Source organism: Lissotriton helveticus, chromosome 8 (genome assembly GCF_964261635.1).
Source record: "Lissotriton helveticus chromosome 8, aLisHel1.1, whole genome shotgun sequence".
Classification (NCBI taxonomy): Eukaryota; Metazoa; Chordata; class Amphibia; order Caudata; family Salamandridae; genus Lissotriton; species Lissotriton helveticus.
This window is the reverse complement of record NC_136069.1, coordinates 379,319,970-379,338,876: the sequence shown is the minus strand read 5'-3', so window position 1 is coordinate 379,338,876 and position 18,907 is coordinate 379,319,970. Positions and strand designations below refer to the sequence as shown.

At 45.4% G+C, this 18,907-nt stretch overlaps 1 protein-coding gene across 2 annotated transcripts in view; it reads left to right on the top strand.

The window, feature by feature from the left end:
- Window positions 1–18,907, top strand: part of SPART (spartin) — a 343,637-nt gene that overhangs the window by 248,706 nt on the left and 76,024 nt on the right. For both annotated transcript variants that reach the window (XM_078657185.1, XM_078657184.1), the window contains exons 6-7: window positions 18,087–18,245; window positions 18,334–18,424. In XM_078657185.1, the coding sequence (XP_078513311.1) occupies window positions 18,087–18,245; window positions 18,334–18,424 (250 nt within the window). The remainder of the gene's footprint in view (window positions 1–18,086; window positions 18,246–18,333; window positions 18,425–18,907) is intronic.

The window sequence follows — 18,907 nt, the reverse complement described above, 5'->3', positions numbered from 1 at the left end:
CTTGACACAAATTTACATTCCTTTCCTTCCCTAATACCAAGAGGGCCTAACGGAATACTGTGATTGAGCGTTGGAGATAAATGTACCGGGTCCTTATCAGTAAGTTAGTCACAAGAATCCAGGGTGTCCAAGGGAGCAAATCGGTTGTGGTATGCCACATCATTAGAAAGAATTGGGGGGTCTCAGAGGGGTGTGGCCAGCGTGGGTAAGGGCGTGACATAAACAAGCACTGAAATGTTGCTTGAACTAGTGTGCCGCCCAACTAGTATTTGGCTTTTTCCTTAATGGCACCCCGAATATGCTAAAATCCGAGAAATCATACCTGTAACAAGTAAGGAAGGATAGCTTCGCAGTGGTTAATGGTTGCACTGCAAATAGGCAGCAATTTGAGCTGGGCCACAATCCTGACTTCAGCATATGCGCTAGGCATGGGATTGGTGGATGCGAAAGGTGGAAAACAAAATGCATGAGCGCAAGCTTCAACATCGTGGCAGTCTTCCCCTGGTCCATGCAGCCCCTAGATGCTGCTGGGTGACCACTATGCCAAGCTCCTGCAAAGTAAGTAATTTCCAGATTTATATAGTGCGAACATGACCCGAAGGTCTAGGAGCACTTTAAATGAGCACTGGTTCCTTCCACATTCAGGCACAGGGAGATTAAGTGATTTGCCCAGAATCACAGGATGTGGATGTGACCCCGAGGCTCGAACTCTGGTTTCCAGCACCATAGATGGCAATATAGCCAACGGACCACATCCTCTCTCTGAGAAGTTCTGGTTGCAGCTAAGCACATATACCCGGGCACCACTATATTACAAAAGCGCCCAAAAAATGGAGTGTGTATCGGGGGAGCAGCTTCAACTCCTTGTGTGCTGAATTCTGATATTAGCCCTTAGACAGCATGTGCAGCCTAATGTGCTTCCTTGTGGTACTGTCGCCACCTTGTGGATAGGTACAACCCCAATAAACGGGCCACTATGTTTCAATCTCCCTAAATTGCTTATGTTGAAACTTGCAGCAGACCAACCCCCCATGCGGCCGGGATCAGAAAGATCCAGGGGAAAACTGACAACAGCAAGACCAACGAAGTGTGTGCCCGGGCACAAATTATATAACCCTAGACCCCAGAGAGACCTAGCGCTGCGTGTAACGGGGGACGATCATCCTCATAGACGAGCACCGGGCCATCCCTATGAGGCCCTGTGCAAATTTGGAAATACCGAGGGGCGTGGGCATGGAGGTCGCAGCTCACCTGAGTAACCAGGAGCGTGCGTGGGAGTGAATCTATGAAAGGGGGAGAGGTGAATCTCGGTCCTCGGGCCGGCCACTGGATGCACCAGAGATCAGCGCAGGTGCACCTCAGCGCCCAAGGCAGGAGCCCACCCGGCGCCGCAAACTATGGCGGGCTCCCAAATCCCCACTTCCCTGCACACAAAGTCACTCCAGAGCTCGGCCTGGAGTCCCACGGACAGGCTGTCACCGGGACCGAAAGGCGGCTTCCTTCAGCCATAAAGATAAGAAAGCTTTTTCAACAAACGGAAATCAGACGAGCCTGAAAAAGAGAAAAGTCTACGTCACGAAAAGCTCTTTCCCAATGGCTGGCCACTGTTTAGCATAAACGGTGACGCCAGCCAATAGGAAAGAGGGGCGGGGCTTAAAGCCCTTTACTGAAGCTCCCTTAAAATCATAAAATCTCGCTGAGTGAGCTGCGCATGTGCGCAGCCACGCCAGCCGAGACCTAAAAAGAAGTTGGGGGACTAACCTAATTAATAAGTATGCAAGTGGCATCACGGCACGTGACATCAGATTTTAAGCCCTCACATATATGTTTAGCAGGTCTATCATGAGTACATTTGAGCACATTTTGAATATGCTTGCACACCCTCCTGATTTAGGCAGTAGATTCACACTTTTGTAAGCTTCACATAAATCAATCTTGCCTTTTGTCAGCGTAAAGCTTTTTCCACCCATAGTGCTTTAAAAGAAACAATAGTGATATTCAAATTATTACAATGCGTCCTCCGGTAGTAAGCGATATATAAATGCTATTTATTTTTTGCAAATACTGGGGAAGATAAACACATCTGCTGCACTTACAGTGCATGCATATCTCCTAAAGAGATCCTGAATAAAGTGAAAAGATGCCTCTCTTAAGTATGTGTGGGGTGCTAACCAGGTGTGAGCCTTTGTTTCCCCCCTGCTGCATTTGCTTCTAGGTGTGAGGCTCCTTACTGCTGCCAGCCAGGAGACTCCAATAAAAGGAGGCCTGATGACCTCTCAAATTCGGCCTTTGTATGGGCCCAGCAGGAGTCCGAAATAGGAGAACCCATCCCATCCCACATGCACGTTGTTGCGGATCGAAAGCAGATAACAACGCGCAGGCGCTGCTGAAAGTGTCCCGGTTTTTGGAAATTACACCTGGACGAATTCAGCACATTTTTCAGTGGGTCCCAACTTCTTGGCCTCGTGAAAATAGTGGGTGGACGCCGTCTCATGCACAAACAAACACAGCCATCCCCCTCCTGGCTTAGACCCAACAGGCACAGGTCCTCCTCCTCCTCCCTGCTTTCGTGGTGATGAAGTAATCAATGAAGTAATCCCGGGACTGTTTGACAAGGCATACTTCCTTGTCAACAGGTCCCTGACGGAGGTTGCTACGCCGCAGCTCTCCCGGTAAATGGGCCCAGCCTCTGATAACGGCTCAACAGACCAGGGGGGGGGGGGGCCCAACCCAGTCTCTTCCTGGCTCCTAATGGGTGCGAACAGGCCCACCCTTGGCCCGTGTGCGGCCCGGGCACATCACAGGCGCGGGCACCCTTGCAGGTTGAAATGGGTGTGAGGCCCCTCCTCCTGGGCACAGCTTTGTGTGACTAGAAGTCCCCCTCGCCTACTACAGCAAGCAACAAACAGCAACCAACTGGCGGCAACCTCGTAGAGTGTACTTTAGTCATAGGTTTTTACCGGAAAAACAAAGGTTAAAGTGCAGTTACATGTGAGGAAGATAGTTCGATCTTAACCTGATTTAAAAAATTTTTTATAATTCACTGAAAGACCAATACAGTGTAAAAAAAAACCGGGAAATTTGCGAGTTATACGTAGCTGAAATAAGTATAACATGCACCGCTGTGATGCACTGCTTATGACTTAACATATTGCATCACCGAGAAGATCTCAAATCTCTGGTGGTGCACATTCCACTTATGTTAGTTATGTGCAACGGGTGAATGTCCTTGTTTTGTTGTTTTTTAAACCGTAGTGCTATTTCATTGAATTTCTAAGTTTTTTTTAAGTAAGTTAAAATCTTACTACTTTCCTCATGTATAACTCCATTTTAACCTTCAGTTCTTTGAATGATTGTAAATATATTTTGCTGGAAATGGCTATCTTTTGTGTCGTATTCCCCTAGATTTTTTGCTTGAACTGTTCTTGTTGTCTGAGGACTCTGCACACTTTTCTCCTGATAACAAGCAGTAGAATAATGTTCTCTTCCTTAAAACATGCTGAAATTGTTATACACCTGATTGGCACATATAAATTACTAGAAGTCCGTAGTATGTGGCACTACATGTACCCATGGCATGTAAATTAAATGCTACTTGTGGACTGAATCACTCACCGTGTCATCCATTACAGTAGCACTGTAAAGCATGTATTCAGGCTTGCCACTGCAGCCTGAATTTTCAACCTGTTTCAGCCATTGTTGTAGTTGCATCCTGTATATCGAGGGAAGGCAAGCTATCCAGTGAGAGTGGGGAAGACGTGGAGCAGGGTCGGTGACCGTGGGGGATGGAGTGGAGCTGTGACGGACGGCCCGAGACAGTGAACAGCCTGTCCTGTTACCTTTGATCGCTGTAGAGGTGACACCGCCGTGGAGCGGTATTGCAGCGATGCAGTAGGGAAGGTGAGGCCCGGGAATTGAGGCATGCATGAAGGTACAGAGTGCAGTGCATAGTGACAGTGGGGCCCCTGAAGCAGACTTCTTCCACACAACGGGTAAGAGCCAGCGGCACGCCCGTGGGAGCGGCTCCAAGGGTGCCTACTCGGCGTTGCTGTTGAGCCACCCCTCTGGATACACCTGCTATCCCCACACGGAAAATGTCAAAGTGAGCATCAAGCAGCCCCATACCTAACCACGATGGAAGGAGAGGCTAACTGGACCAGACCCGTGACCACAAGCCAGCCGGCCTGCCGGGCCAATAAGTGAAAAAGCATTCCAGTGGGCCCCTTATACATATGGTTGTCAGTTAAAGTTAATCTGCAGCCAAACCCTTCCCCTGGGGGAAGCAGCACCGGGCTAAGCGCTCAGAAGGTAGTTGGAGCGACCACTCTCTTTGGACAGTAAGGAAAATAACTGCGGGGGTAGAGGCCGAGGACTGAAAGACGCTATCGAAGCTCGCAGGGCTCTCCCCGCATTCACCAGATGATACCAGCTCATAGGCTTTGTACCAGGCTCTGAAAACCAGCGTGGAGTACCAACAAAACACAGCAGTTCCCCTAAGGTCGTCCAAGTGCCACTACAAGCAATACAGTGTTAAAGCGAGTGGTGGCCCTGGTAATGGCGGCATATGTAATATCTCTGTGGGTGCAGTCAGGAATATAAGAGGAAGAACCACTTCAAGGGAAACCGACAGGCTGCAAGATGAGTGTGCCCCGGGGAAGGCAACGGTTTGCACCATGTTGAAATACACAAGTCCCCGTCACTTAATCAGTCCACCAAAGAAGTCACGCCATGACGAGCGGCAAGGGAGGGTACGGCTCACACCAACCAAATTGGACACATTCTTGTTACAAAAAGGCCACGAAGTGCAAGAGGGCCTGTTGGAGACACCACAAGCCCTGGCAGCTATCAACAATTTTTGCACCTCTCTTAAATCTCATGTAATGACCGAAGTCACCCAAATCAAAGCAGATCTGTGTAAAATGGATGCCAGAGTTGAAGAGGTGTAGGAAATGGCGCATTGTCTGACGGCTGATACAACTATCCTCAAGAAGTAAGTCATTGATCTAGAGGCCACAAGCAAACTACTGGAAGCCAAATTAAATGACTAGGAAGGTAGATCGAGACAAAATATTGTACGATCATAAGGGTTCCCGAGCGAACAGAGGGGCCCGCGGGAGATCTTTTATGTGGAAGACTAGGTTGTAAAACATTTACCGCCACGAGGCCTCAAACTATTTCTTGATTGAAAGAGCCTATAGAGTACCTGGAGCTAGACTGAAGTCGGGAGCCATCCCCCCACATCATACTGCAGACTGCTCATGGTGTGCAGAAAATTCAATACGACAATAATACAATCACGTTTTTCCCTGACTTCACCATGAAAGTGCGAAAACAAAGGCACCGTTTTCTGGACGTCAAAAATGCCCACAGAGAAAAAGTATACCATGCTATTTCCGGCCAAGCTAAGGGTGGAAACGGAAGGAAAGACCTGGTTTTTCACTAGCCCCGAGGAAGCACAGGAATGGCTGGATAGATGGTGCAGAGTTGGGGGGCTCCAGCCCTTTGGAGAAGAGTGCAGAGTGGATGTGGAAGCCACAGAGACATACCGACCCCAGCTCTGGAGGAGCAAATCCTGCTGAAGAGGGAACAGCTGAAGTATAATGTGGCCAACAACACAACACATCTAGACGATCAGCGGTGCTTGACCATAAGGGTGGCAGTGACAAGCTGCCCCACCTGAAGAACGCTCAAGGCATGACTGCGAGACCCAACTAGACTGTCGGAAGGTAGTCCGAGGTGGACAACTAAACACTTGTGAACTCAGCTGTTATGAGACACTAAAAGCCACAAGCAAAGTAAAGTGTGTAATGAAACTGTACCATGTTATAATTTTGTATGTTCATGGGGTGGGGGAGTGGACCTGGTGGTACCACGCCCCCTGAATTCCAGTGGGTGGAGGGGGGGTGGCAACAGGCAGTCTGCAAGGTCGGTAATGCAGGTAGTTTGCAAACTGTCATGCAGGGATAGGGGTTAGGACTCACCAAGTTTACAGGGCAAGTTTTAGTTGCAGTTATGTTTCAGTCAGCTGAAACATAGGGAAGGGAGGCACCAAGTTCCACAAAATTCCCACAGCACACGACCCAGAGAGCAGATGACATCCGTAGACTGCAAACTCGAGCAAGGTGAGAAAATAAGAGGAGTATACGACTTGGCCATCGCACTGCAGTGGATCTCCGGACCAGGAGGAGGGAGAGGGCTTACATCGACCCATCTGTGGTTTACAGTAAGGCAGAGACGTAGCTTTAAATGCTCTCCTGGAAGTTAATGGGTTAGGAGACAAACTCACGAGGGAGGATTGTCCTCAGTTCATAAAAAGTCAAGCACCAGATATCTTGCAAAGCCTTAGACAGTTGGGGATACAGATTAATCGCACACGCAGGGTTTACCTCCAGATCCAGAGGGACAGGCATACTTTTACGTAAATGCTTCCCCTTCATTGTGGAACAGACCGGGGTGGACGCACAGGACAGGTTCGCAGCGGTGACTGGCACATGGGAGGGAAGATCTATAAAGATACTATCAGCCTACATTTCCACAGCACTACATAAAATAGCCCTACCAGATTTGAGTAATCTGATTCTTGATCTATCAGGTGGAGACCTATTTATAGGAGGAGATCTGAATATGATACTAAGTGATCAGATGGATTGCTACCCACCCAGGCTCGCTCTGACTTAGCAGACTTCCTGTTGGCTTTGGAGATGTGTGGCGTGAACGTATTTCACAATCGCTACAATACACATTTCACTCTGGAGCTCATAGTAGCCTTTCGTATATAGATCACATACTAACATTAGCTGACCGGATGCATAACTTTGGTGAAGTGCGACATCTAGCACGAGGCATCTCGGACCCCTCCCTAATTTGGGCCTGCTAAGTCCTGGGTGCATCTCCACAGCATTAAACACTCTCTCTCAACCCCTGGTAAATAAAAACCTGCACATTAAAACGGGTCTCTACAATCCACTTAATTCTATTTGAAAGAAAACTGAATATCAGTAAGTCCCGACAAACTCTTTGGGAAGCATTTAAAACCACACTCAAAGGACAGGCACTCTCATGGTGGGCCACAAAAAAGATAAAAGGCGAAGTTAAAGGGGCTGGAAAGAGAGATACTGGACAGGGAAATTAATATTGTGAACACAGACAACCAAATGGCCTGACATACCCTGGATATAAAACAGTGCGAGTACATAACCCTAATAACAGAGGCTGCCAAGACCAAACACTTAGCGACACGACACAAAATAAATGAGATGGGAGACAGGGCAGAGAATCTCCTAGCCCGGATCGATAGTCGGGGAAAAAGGCTGACTGCTGGGAACCACTATTAAGGACAGACACTGGTGAGACACGGAAGGATCCGCAATTGATAGCGGAGGCCTTTGCGACCCACTTCATACACTTGTATTCTCCTACAGCTATGGCCACTGCCGATGATTCACAGGAATTACTGGCAGGCCGTCCCCTACTCACCCTCTTCCCAGACGATCGACGGATGCTGGAGGGTAACCTCACAGGGGATGAAATAATTTCTGCCATTAGTAGTGTACAATCTGGAAAGGCGATGGCACCAAATGGCATCCCGATAAAATACTTCAATACTTCAAACTCACTGCCATAAAATTGCACCCCATCTATGAGAAATTTATTTATAGAGCAGGGAAAAAAGGTATCTTGCCGGAAGACCAAAGACTGGCCTCTATAGCAGTAATACATAAACATGGTAAACAGGCAGAGAACTGCAGCTCTTACCAGTCCATCTCACTGCTTAACGTTGAGGCCAAAATCATGGGCAAACTACTGCCTTCACTCCTGTTCCCCTTCATCACCAAATTAGTCCACCCAGATCAATCAAGCTTCATGCCGGGGCACAATACAGCTGTACACTTGTGCCATCTCCACGGCGTGCTAAGAGGGATGGTTACATCAAAGAAGGCGCTATGAAACTATCCCTAGACTCCCGAATGGCCTATGATACCTTCGAGTGGCCCTATCTATTTGCAGTCTTGGAGTGCATGGGATTTGGCCCGGAATTCCTGACGTGGATCAAACTGCTATATGCGGAGCCGTTAGCCCAAGCAGTAGTAAATGCCCATACATCACAAGCATTTCGTCTTGGAAGAGGGGCACAACAGGGCTGTCACCAGTAATATTTGCCTTGATTCTATAGGATAGCCCTTTGCGAACTGGATAAGAGGAGACCCACTAATTCAGGGATTACGATGGGCAGAAGGATGAAATCTCTCAATACACCAATGTGCTTTATTAATAGAGGGCCACGGCAATACTACATACTAGAGTCCTTCAGATATTCACCAACTTAGGGAAATTGGTCCAAATTCATAATATTTGTTCTGTATCGCCCAACACCAGCCCTACCAGTGGACTGCGGGCAGCAGTGGTGACAGAGGGCTTCCTTATTTGGGGATCTTTGCTACACCAGACTCCAACCTCTTTTCTACACACAACCTACAAGGCCCACTGACTCGCCTGCAGAGTGACGTGCGACATTGGAGATCACCTCCAATATCAGTACTTGGCCAAGCGGCACTTCTTAAAATGATGGCGTTGTCGCGCTTCCTATATGCAGTATGAAACACCCCAAGTCCCCAAAATCTATTTTAATACCATCAAGAGTGAAGTGAGGGCCTTACTTTGGGATGGGAAGCCCCTCCGAATAGCTACACATAAACTCACAAGGGGGTGGTACAATGGCGGGATTGCACTTTCTAACATTAGAGTATATTACTGGGTCACCCAGTTGATGTTCATCAACCAGTGAGCTCATCAACAGCACGGAGAACCAGCACATCAGATGGACAGGTTACTCATGGGACCTGGGGGCTATAGAAAAGCCCTGTATACAAACCCTAAGCACCTGCGCCTTATGGGCCCAACAGCCAAACTATCGCACTGTGGCACTGAGTAACCAAGAGACTGGGATGGCACAATAAAGTGACACAGGCAATGTCACTATGAGACGCGGAGCAGCTGGGCAGGCTGAGCAGCTGCCTGGACTTTGATAAATGGGCCACTAAAGGTATCTCATGAGTATGTATCAGTGAGGGATCTGTGGGCGTGAGGAAGTGTAATCCCATTATTGGATTTGCAGAAGGAGTAAGAAATGGCAGATAAGGAAACATTCTGGTTTTTGCACGTAAGACATGCCCTAATGACCCGCCATCCCAACAGACGTGGACTTGAGAGAGGCCTCCCCACTGGAGGATAGGCTCTTGTTAGAGCATATGGAACGTGGGGCAATCTTCATGACATACCAAAAGATAGTCAATAATATGTCTGATCCTCTTTTGCATCTTCGTGAACACTCGCAGGAAGGCCTAGGGAACCTAGAAGACCAGGACTGGGAGGAAGCCCTTGCCTCCCCAAGAGAGTTAGCCATAACATTAAGACTTGGGGCCATATGTATCATCAAACTATTTTGCATTTCCTAAATAGCGAATTTTAAGGAATCGCTATTTAGGAAATGCAAAACGGTATGTATGTACAAAATCGCTATTAAATAGCGATTCTTTACCATTCCTAATTTGCAAATTACCCATTCATTTCCATGGGCCAGGAAGCCCATAGGAATGAAGGTGCAATTTGCGATTAGCAATTAGCTAATCGCAAATTAGGAATTTCTTCAAGGGTGCAGGGGTGTCTCAAGAACACCCTGCTACACCCCTGGAAAAGACATTTGGGGGCATATGGCGCACATACATGCCCTAAGGGCATGTATGGGCGTCATATGGCACCTTTTGTTTTTTGGAAAAAAGCTTTTTGAAAAGAATTCGCAAATTACCACCAACTCGAAGTTGGTGGTAATTTGCGAATCCTTAATGGCATTTTTTGAATATTTTTTGTTTGATACATTGCATTTAAGGAATTGCAAAATTTGCGATTCCTTAAGTGCAACCGCAAAAAAAGGAATTGCAAATTTTGCTATTCCTTATTGTGCATCAAACATGTTTGATACATACCATTTGTCAAATTAGCATTCGCAAAGGCCGAAATTCGCAGAATTTCGGCCTTTGCGAATGCTAATTAGCTTGATACATATGGCCCTTAGATTAATCCAGCTCAAGATACTTCATTGGTTCTCTCTCCTGTGGCACTCAGACCATAATGAGAAGGAAGGAAGACGCTAAGTGTAGAAGACTACAGGAGGGTATGTGCTATGACATACTATGGGAATGACCATCCATCATACTATATTGGGAGTCTATAGTATCTCAGCTGCAGGAAGTGTGTGGGAGGGAGCTTCATCCAACACCCAAACTGTGTCTCCTCAGCACATGGCAGTCCACCGGCATGACCCGCATGTTGCTGATCTGGTTCACCCCGGGAATGACAATAGCTAAACAAAGCATTGCTCGACAGAGGGAAGCCAGAGAGGTGCCGAGGTTGGGAAAGTCTGAAAGGAACATGGACTGGTGCATTATTGCAGAAAATATTGTCTACAAAACAGAGGGTGCCCTAGGAAGTGGGACCGGATTTGGGGTAGATGGAATGGCCACAGGGGTAATATATGTTTTTCCCCCTCCAGTCGGGTGGGCAGAGCTGGTTTGGTGGGACTGCTCAGGAGTGAAATGATGGAGAATTGCGATGAGCTGTGAGCGATCCAAACTGTAACCTTCAAGGTAAACCGTACCCTGATAACCTGTACTAAATGCTGTTATACTATACCAAATGTTTTATGACTAAACAACACTCAATAAACAGTTTAAAAAAAGAGGTCTCGGAGGCCCAGGGGCCTAGTGCTACCATGGGTAAGTTGAGTGTTTTCGGTATGTTAAATACAGCTGACAGATGACTGAATCGGGGACCAACATGAGTCCAGAAGTTGGCATTTGAAAAGCAAGTGTTGATGTGAATCCGACTCTAGGTTGCAATTCCAGTCGGTCTCACAAGTTTAACTTGTGTAGTCTTGATAAGGTCCAGTGAAGGAGGTTCATTGTAAACAATTTGGATTGTAGGAGAGAGGGGTCAATTTTGTTGCGCAAGGAGCCGATCATTTGCCAGTTTTCTTCAGTGATGTAGTCAAACACATCGATATCAAATGTTTGACCCATTTTGGGTGTAGTATCGATTTTTGTGATGACTGAGAGTCAGATACGGTTTTATAGATTTTTGAGGCAATATGACCTGAATATTGCCACGCAGCAAGCAAAGCAGATAGGGTCGTGTGTTTGGGATAGTTGTGCTTGGACAGTTTTACTTTGATATTTAGGAAGCTGTAGAAGTCTAAATTAGGGAGGTGATATGTGTTTTCCAATTCTGAAAAGGGGAATGGGTCATTGTTGTTATGGTACAGGTGCAAAATTAGCCTAATGACTCTGGCGGCCCACGAGTATGCAATAGTAGCAATGACTTCTGCATTGATTTTAGAATTATGCCACAGTGATGCCAATCTGGAGTTATGACTAGAGTCCGGCATACACTTGTCTAGCAGTTTTAATGCATGCACAGTATCCGTAGATATACGATGGGATTGAGAGGGTTTAAACCTCGACATTGTAATGAAGGACGATATGCTAAAAGGAGAAAATATATCCCTTTCTATCTACATCCAGCATGGGGTATTGGGTGTGTCTGGGATTAGCCAGAATGTGCCCTGTGCTGCCAGGAAGGCTCATTGGTAGAGGCTGTAGTTTGAGAGGTTATAGCCTCCCTGAGGGAAGCTCTTTCTAATGGTTTGTATGAGATCCTTGCTCTTTTATCATTCTGAAGAAATTCTGAAGTTCATTTATGAATGTCCTGGGAAAAGGAGAGGGATCATTTCCGGAGTATCATGGATGACACAAAGTTCACTGTTGGTGTGATCATCTTGAGTGTTTGAAGCCTGAACCACCTTGAGATGTGTTAAGGCGACCAGGTCTTTAACTTTGTTGATTGTCTGAGATTCGTTCTAGTGTAGTGTTTCAGCTAGGTCATTGCAAAAACGAATCCCCAGATACTTAAGGCGTTTGGGCTGCCGCTTGAGTCCTCAGTCGCCTAAATGTGAAGGGCAGCGAAACGGGTTCAGCAGAAAAACCTCGGTTTTGCGCTTGAATAAAGTGTACCCACAACCCGCTGAAAAACTCATGGATGATATTTATGATATTCGGGGTTGAATTCTCAATGTCTTCTGAAAAAAGGCAAAATATGCTGCGGTTTTGTATAATTTAGAGCCAAACAAAAGTCCCCAAATTTCATGGGTGGCTTTGAATATTCCGAATAAGGGGTTATTAGCAAGTTAAAGCAGGGGGAGAGAGAGGGCAGCCCTGCCTTGTACCCTGGTGTAGGTCGAAGGATGTGGAGGTGGCACCATTTATTCTTATATTCACTTTGGGATTAGCATAAAGAGTCATAACCATATTAATAAATAACCTACCATGGTTATAAGACTGGAGGTACTGCATAGAGTAAAAAGGCCAGGTGGCCTGATCGAAGGCCTTCTCGGCGTTGAGTGTTATTGCCACTGTTGGGACTGAGGAAAAGCAGGCATTTTCTGTTAGGTGGCAGAAAATGTAAAGGTTGTCTCTGGGAAACTCCCTTTGAAGAAGCCCGTTTGGGAGCTATGGATAAGTTTGGGGATGCTATTCTCGAATCTTTTGACTAGAACTTTGGCAAATACTTTGGCTTCCATATTCAGTAGTGAGATGGGACAGACATTTTTGTGGTCAGAATCACCACAATTGTGGAGTCGGAGGCCTTTCCAGATACTTTGCCTTGGAGAGTATATTGATCAAGGGTCCTTTTAGGATGCCTAATGCTAGAGTTTGTGGAAGTTTTTTAGAAGATGATGGGGAAGCCATTGGGACTGGTGCCTTACCGCAGCGAGCAAATTAATGTTATTGCCTTGACAATCTCTTCTGTTTCTTTTGGTTGGTTTAAGTGCGTTCTGAATCAGAGACTGAAGCTATAGGGAGGGAGTTCAGAAACGCCAGGCACTCTGTGTTGTTACATGATGTTTGTGGGGGGTATAGTTTTTCATTAAAATCTTTTAAGACGTCAAGTATTTCTTTGGTTTTAAATTCATGAGCACCATCTTGGGCCATAGTATGTGTGGTTTGGTTATTAAGGTTTTTGAATTTGAGGGTGGTGGCAAGCTTTTTGCCGGCTCCATTGCGAAATAGAAGTTGTTTGGATTTTTTAGCATGCACAAACATGCCCGTTTACAGACAATGGAATTATAGGTGTATTTTAGTTATTTAATATCCTTAAGTAAGGACTTGTTGTTAGAGTGTCTAAATGCTACCTCCTTATTTTTGATTTCAGTGCCCAGAGTTTGTAGGGCTCCCTAAATCTCACAATTATTTTGAGACATTCATTTAAGAATTTGCACTCTTATGGCACATATGAGCGCATCCCATGCAGTATCAGAGGATGTGACCGAGTGTTCAATTTCCTTCTTTAGGTCCGCATTATCTTGTTCTTTTTCTAAGATATCAGTGTCTAAAGGCCACATTCGATTTTCTCCTTCATCTGGAAGGCTAAGGATGGACATTGAGATTACAGCGTGGTCTGAGACGAGGATGGGATGGATTTTTGCTTTGGAAGTGGCCCGAAGAAGTGAGGTATCTACAACGAGATAATCAATACGAGAGAAGCTTGAGTGGGGAGGGGAGAAAAATATATAGTCATTAACCTTTGGGTTGTGTAGTCTCCAAATGTCTAGGAGGCGCTGTGAAGAGTATTGATTTAGCATCTGTTTGGGCGCCCTAAGTGTTCTGAATTTAAAGGCTGAGTAGCGATCGGAAATGGGATCCATTGGGAGGTTAAAATCCCCTCCCAGTATCATTTTTGAGTCTCTAGGGATGTTTGCTAATTTCTTATTACGTGCACACCAAAATATTGGATTGTCTATATTGGAAGCACATATGTTCAAAACATAAATGTCATGTATACTGTTGTTCAGTCTGGTAAGTAGCCATCTGCCATCGGTGTCGTAATCTGATGCCATTACTGTTAGACCAGATGTTTTGTAGAATTGCATAAATACCCTGTTTTTTTCCTGAAGGCCACAGAACAAGTCATTTCTGGCACTGAGCCCTTCCTCATTAACAGGGCTTCTTTTCATCTGCTAGCTCTTTACAGAAGTCTAGGATTTTGGTTCTTTTAACTGGGTGGTTCAACCCCTTGGTGTTCAAGGCTACAACGTTTAGTGAAGTCATATTTTTAATCAAATAAAGTACCATTAACTAGTGAAGTCATTGGTCATTTTCCTGAATTGCTGGTTGGCTTCCTGCTTTAGGGGGCCTAAGAGAGGCCTTAGAGGGTGACTCCTCATAATTCCAGATATCCCACTGGGAGGGGGACCTAGAAGGGGGTAGGGATGGGAGACCTTTCGGGGTGGTAACATACAACTTTGGGAGCCTGCACGGGCTCCGGGAGATTCCAGAAGCTGGCCGGAGCCCCTTCCCACCGGGGGTTGTCTGTAAGAGACGTGGTGCGTGAGAAAAGTTGTAGTGGCGCACAGATTTAGTGGCTATGTCCGGCAGTAAGGGCTGACTGGGGAAACAAATCATGCAGGGATGGGTATATGAGTGCTTAGTGGAGGGTGGAGTGACATTGTTCTTGACACTTGACTTGAACATCTTAACCATGCAACTGCCTAAAGAGAAGCATATGACATAATCGGACCGGATCCTGGTAGATCAACTCAGTATAATTTGTACTTAACGACAAGGGTTTGAATACAATCCGAGGTCAGTATATGTTGACTGCACATAGAAATCCAAGTTATATACAACAATCATGCAATTTCACACATTACCTGAGAAGGTACATGTGCCCTTGAGACGCAAGTGTATACCTGAAAGGTAAATGTAAGCCTGAAAAGGGGCATGTTGCGAGATTACAGATTATCAGGTGAAGCAGCAATGTAGCATATATCCCGGATGGGTATAGCAAGCCCAGTGAACAGCCTATGTGTGGTTTAGCCCTAGTGTTAATGGCAGGATGAACTAAGCATTATGCTATCTAATAGGCTAATCTTAAAGTTGCTCCAGGAGGGAGGCGGCCATGAGCCCCCCTAGTGGTTAATGATCTCGGCCATGGACCCATGTTTACCTATATGCTTGCTCGCATAGAGGCAATGGGTTGATTTGTACACAGTTTGTCATATAATTGCATAGCTCCTTTATCCCAGCCATAATGAGTGAGTGTTAGTGTGACAGATCCTTAACACCCACAGTGTGATTGCTGTTCATAGGATGACCAACTTGTAAAGGAGACCTTGAGGCCAGTTGACTAGCCCAGAACTTAATTTGTTGGTGGATAAAACAGCGCTTCGCGTGGCAGACGTGATTCATACACCTTAAACACACAATTGCAGAACTTGGTTCAGGGTTAACAGATTTCTGTGAAAGCTTCCAGGTATATTTTCTGCATGGCACAAGGACTTAAATATGCTATTAAACCTATTGCATGAGCAGTGACATGCTAATTTTAGATTGGTTTACGAAGAGGATATGGAGCATTCAAGATTTTGAGTGTTTGGCTTGGGCATTTGTATAGTCTTCCACCCTGCTTATTCTTGTCTCAGTGTTCAAGATTCATATTGTTAAGTCTTTGAGGTCTCTTTCCTTCATATTGCCGTCTCTGTGGGCCGACATATTGTGGATATATAACGACAGTCCAGTTTGCGTGGGAGTTTTACAGTGGACTAAGCCCTGTAGTTGTGCTAGGCCTTCAAAAGAAGCAGGTGTACTACACTTGGAGGGAGATCGTGATTCCTTAGGGCTGTGTTGGTAAGTTTTTTTTCTGTGGCCGGGCCTGAAATTATTTTCCAGCTGAAATGAATTCACTACTTAAACCTTTAGGGGCTCTGAGGATTAGTTGGTGAAACCTGTACCTTGAAAAAAGGTTGCGCTCAATGCCCATACTGGATCCTGGGAATCTGTCCCCCACTGTCAAGGTGATCTGTTTGGGGAGAGACACTTACGTAACCCTTGCACAGATGTGGTAGACGGGGGTTCCATGTTCACTGCACAACTGGTTTGGGTAGCTGATGATCAAAAATCAAGTCCCATTCACTGTGTAAACGAATCTCCTTCAATTACTCGTGTTGGCATTGTTTGTGACAGCATCACAGAGCTGCTGGGGCTGGAGTGCTCAGTTGGTAAAAGGAGAGTGGCCCGACCCAGTGTCCCAGGGGCCTTTAAGGTGGTTTTGGGTGGTCAGGACAGATGAACAGCCATCTACCACATGGCTCCTTGTAGGGGCCTCAATCTTGCTAATCTGCCTCTGGGCAGAGCCTCAAAGTTGTATTCGTCGAGTACTGGAGGTCAGAGGCGCTGTGCCCAGGTAGTCGTCGCCATTTTGTTGGGTTAGTAGAGCACTATCATTGGGCCTTCACTGGTACCTGAGGGAATAGAGGCCTAGCTCTAGAGTCAGCATTTATAGTGCGGGAGGGGCACCTCACCTCCCAACTACTTCTTATTTCCAATGAGATTCGCTGGAATTATGGGCCTGATAAAGGCACTGTATCATTATTTATTTATTTATCAGGTGCTCTTGCATCGGGTAATTGCATCGGTTGGGGGATCAGTGATGTGTCCTTACCGCCTCAATTCCGTCAATAGCCTACTAAGATCCAGAAATCCAAAAGCGATCAGGGTATGACTGGATTCCCAAACTGGTCCAATTCCATTGCACAATCTCTGTAGGAAGATCGGCGGGGTACGAGAGCACCGAGGAATTGGGCTGGCAGCCATCTTGGACTGCCCTGTTGCGGAGATTTTTTGTCCGAAAAGCCAGGTGTTCGCATGGTTTGAGGGTCAGCAGTCACTCCCCATGGTCACCAGATATTCTGCTGCATTTACGCGTTCTTATTTCATTTAAGTGGTCATCCGGCCCAGCAGGCATGCTGGAGGCTTTATAGAGCTTAGGGTAGAGCTGCAATATTCGCTGCGTGCCGAACCACGCCCATGAACAAAGCATTTTTGAGGTCACAAACTTCCCGGTTCTGTGAATCGGGCTGTTAGCAACTGCCAAAAGGCTTTTTTTTAAATATACAAACACCAAATTGCGTTTTGATAACTTGTTACTAAATCGTAATTTGTATTTGCAACCAAATACAGATTCAGTTTTTGGAAGAAGCTTGTTTGGGGCATTGCTTCTAAATTCCGAAACTTATTGCTATTAATTAATGTTTTGCGACCTAAATGTGGTTGCAGAACATGTATATTTTACCGACAACTCAAAGAAAGTGGTAACCCATTCACAAACGGGGACTCCTTCCCCTTTGTGAATGCTAAAAAATTATTTTTATGACTAAGCAGTGGTTCATTGGCCACTGCCTAGTATGAAAAAATAAAAATTTCATTTTCAATGTATTTTTGTTTAAATGGATCCAGTTTTCCTTCAAGTATACGGGTTTCATTAAAAGAAATAAAAAATGCTTTATTTAAAAGCCATCACAGACATGGTGGTCTGTTGACCTCAGCCGGCCACCATTCCTGTAATTGTTCCGATTCCTAGAGAGTCACAATTTGTGAGCTACCTCATTAATATTCATGAGGTAGGTCGAATTGCGACCCATTATGAATCGGTAATTTGCAAATAGATTGAATATATAGGTTGCTTCGCAAATTACCACACTGGTCGCACAAATACTGGTTGCAAATTGCAGCCAGTATTTTCCAAGTAGTTCTACATACATCTGGCCCTAGGTTTTTTGTTGCATCATTTGGCCTCCTTGTGAACTCACTTGCTGATATCATCCATAGTCCCATCACGCTCTCAGGGCCCAGTGTACCTTCAGGATTTTGAAATGCGCGCTACAGCCGCGCACCAATTCAAAATAGTGCTTTCAGTCTTTTGGCTCCTACTGCAGTTCGCAACCTCTTTCCCTTGAAGCCACTGACATTAGAACGCTTCTCCTTAGTGGTGATAAGGCTGCTCCACAATTTCTACTGCTTGATTCCTTAGTCACGGACAAATAGTGTTGCACTCAGGTTTGCTTAGTAGCGTTCTCTGTTATATTATCTATGGAAACGGCTTCCTGTCTAGACCAATCGTGATGTGGAACTCATTCATTGAAAATCGATCTGATATAAATATGTCCAAGTAATGTATGTTTGTTTTCTTTTAAATAGTTGATGGGGTATGTGCAGTCGCAAGTTGTGTAGGAAAAGAGTTAGCCCCACATGTGAAAAAACATGGAAGCAAACTTATTCCGGAGTCCCTGAAGAAAGACAAAGATGGAAAATCTCCTCTGGATGGGGCCATGGTGGTGGCTGCAAGCGGTGTTCAAGGTAACAATGCCATTCATCTTGCGCACATTAGACGCACACTTTTAAATGGAACTGCTGGTGTAAGCAATGTAGTGCTTTGTCTTCGCAGGATTTGCAACAGTCTGGCAGGGTTTGGAATGTGCGGCAAAGAACATTACTAAAAGCGTAGCATCTGAAACGGTGCAAACTGTCCGACACAAGTAAGCTCTTTTTTGGTTGATAGTACGAATTAGGTACTTTTATCATGGTATTCTTACCTTGTGAAGGTTTTAGAGCACGTGCGTAAACGTAATGGATACCATCGGGAGAATTTTCAAGTTTGATCACATTTTTTGCTTTTTGAACTTTAATGCTGGAGGAAGATTTAAAATAGAATTTAGTTAATTACTCACGTTTAATTAAATGGCACTCTACAAGTATTCACATAAACATACTCACTTTAATTTTCTTAATTTCGTGTGAGTTACTGTATCAACGTACATTAGTAGACCATAAAAACCTCACCTTTAGTCAAGAGTTTAATTCTTTGTATTCCAGTAGTTCAATGCTGAGCCTTTGTACGGAAGGACTAGATTAGTTCCCCTTAATTACATCTCACATTTATATGTGATAATTGATAATGTTGTATTTATTGCTTCAGAGTTCGTTTCTGCACCCTAGCTTTGCAAATAATAGGCATTCTG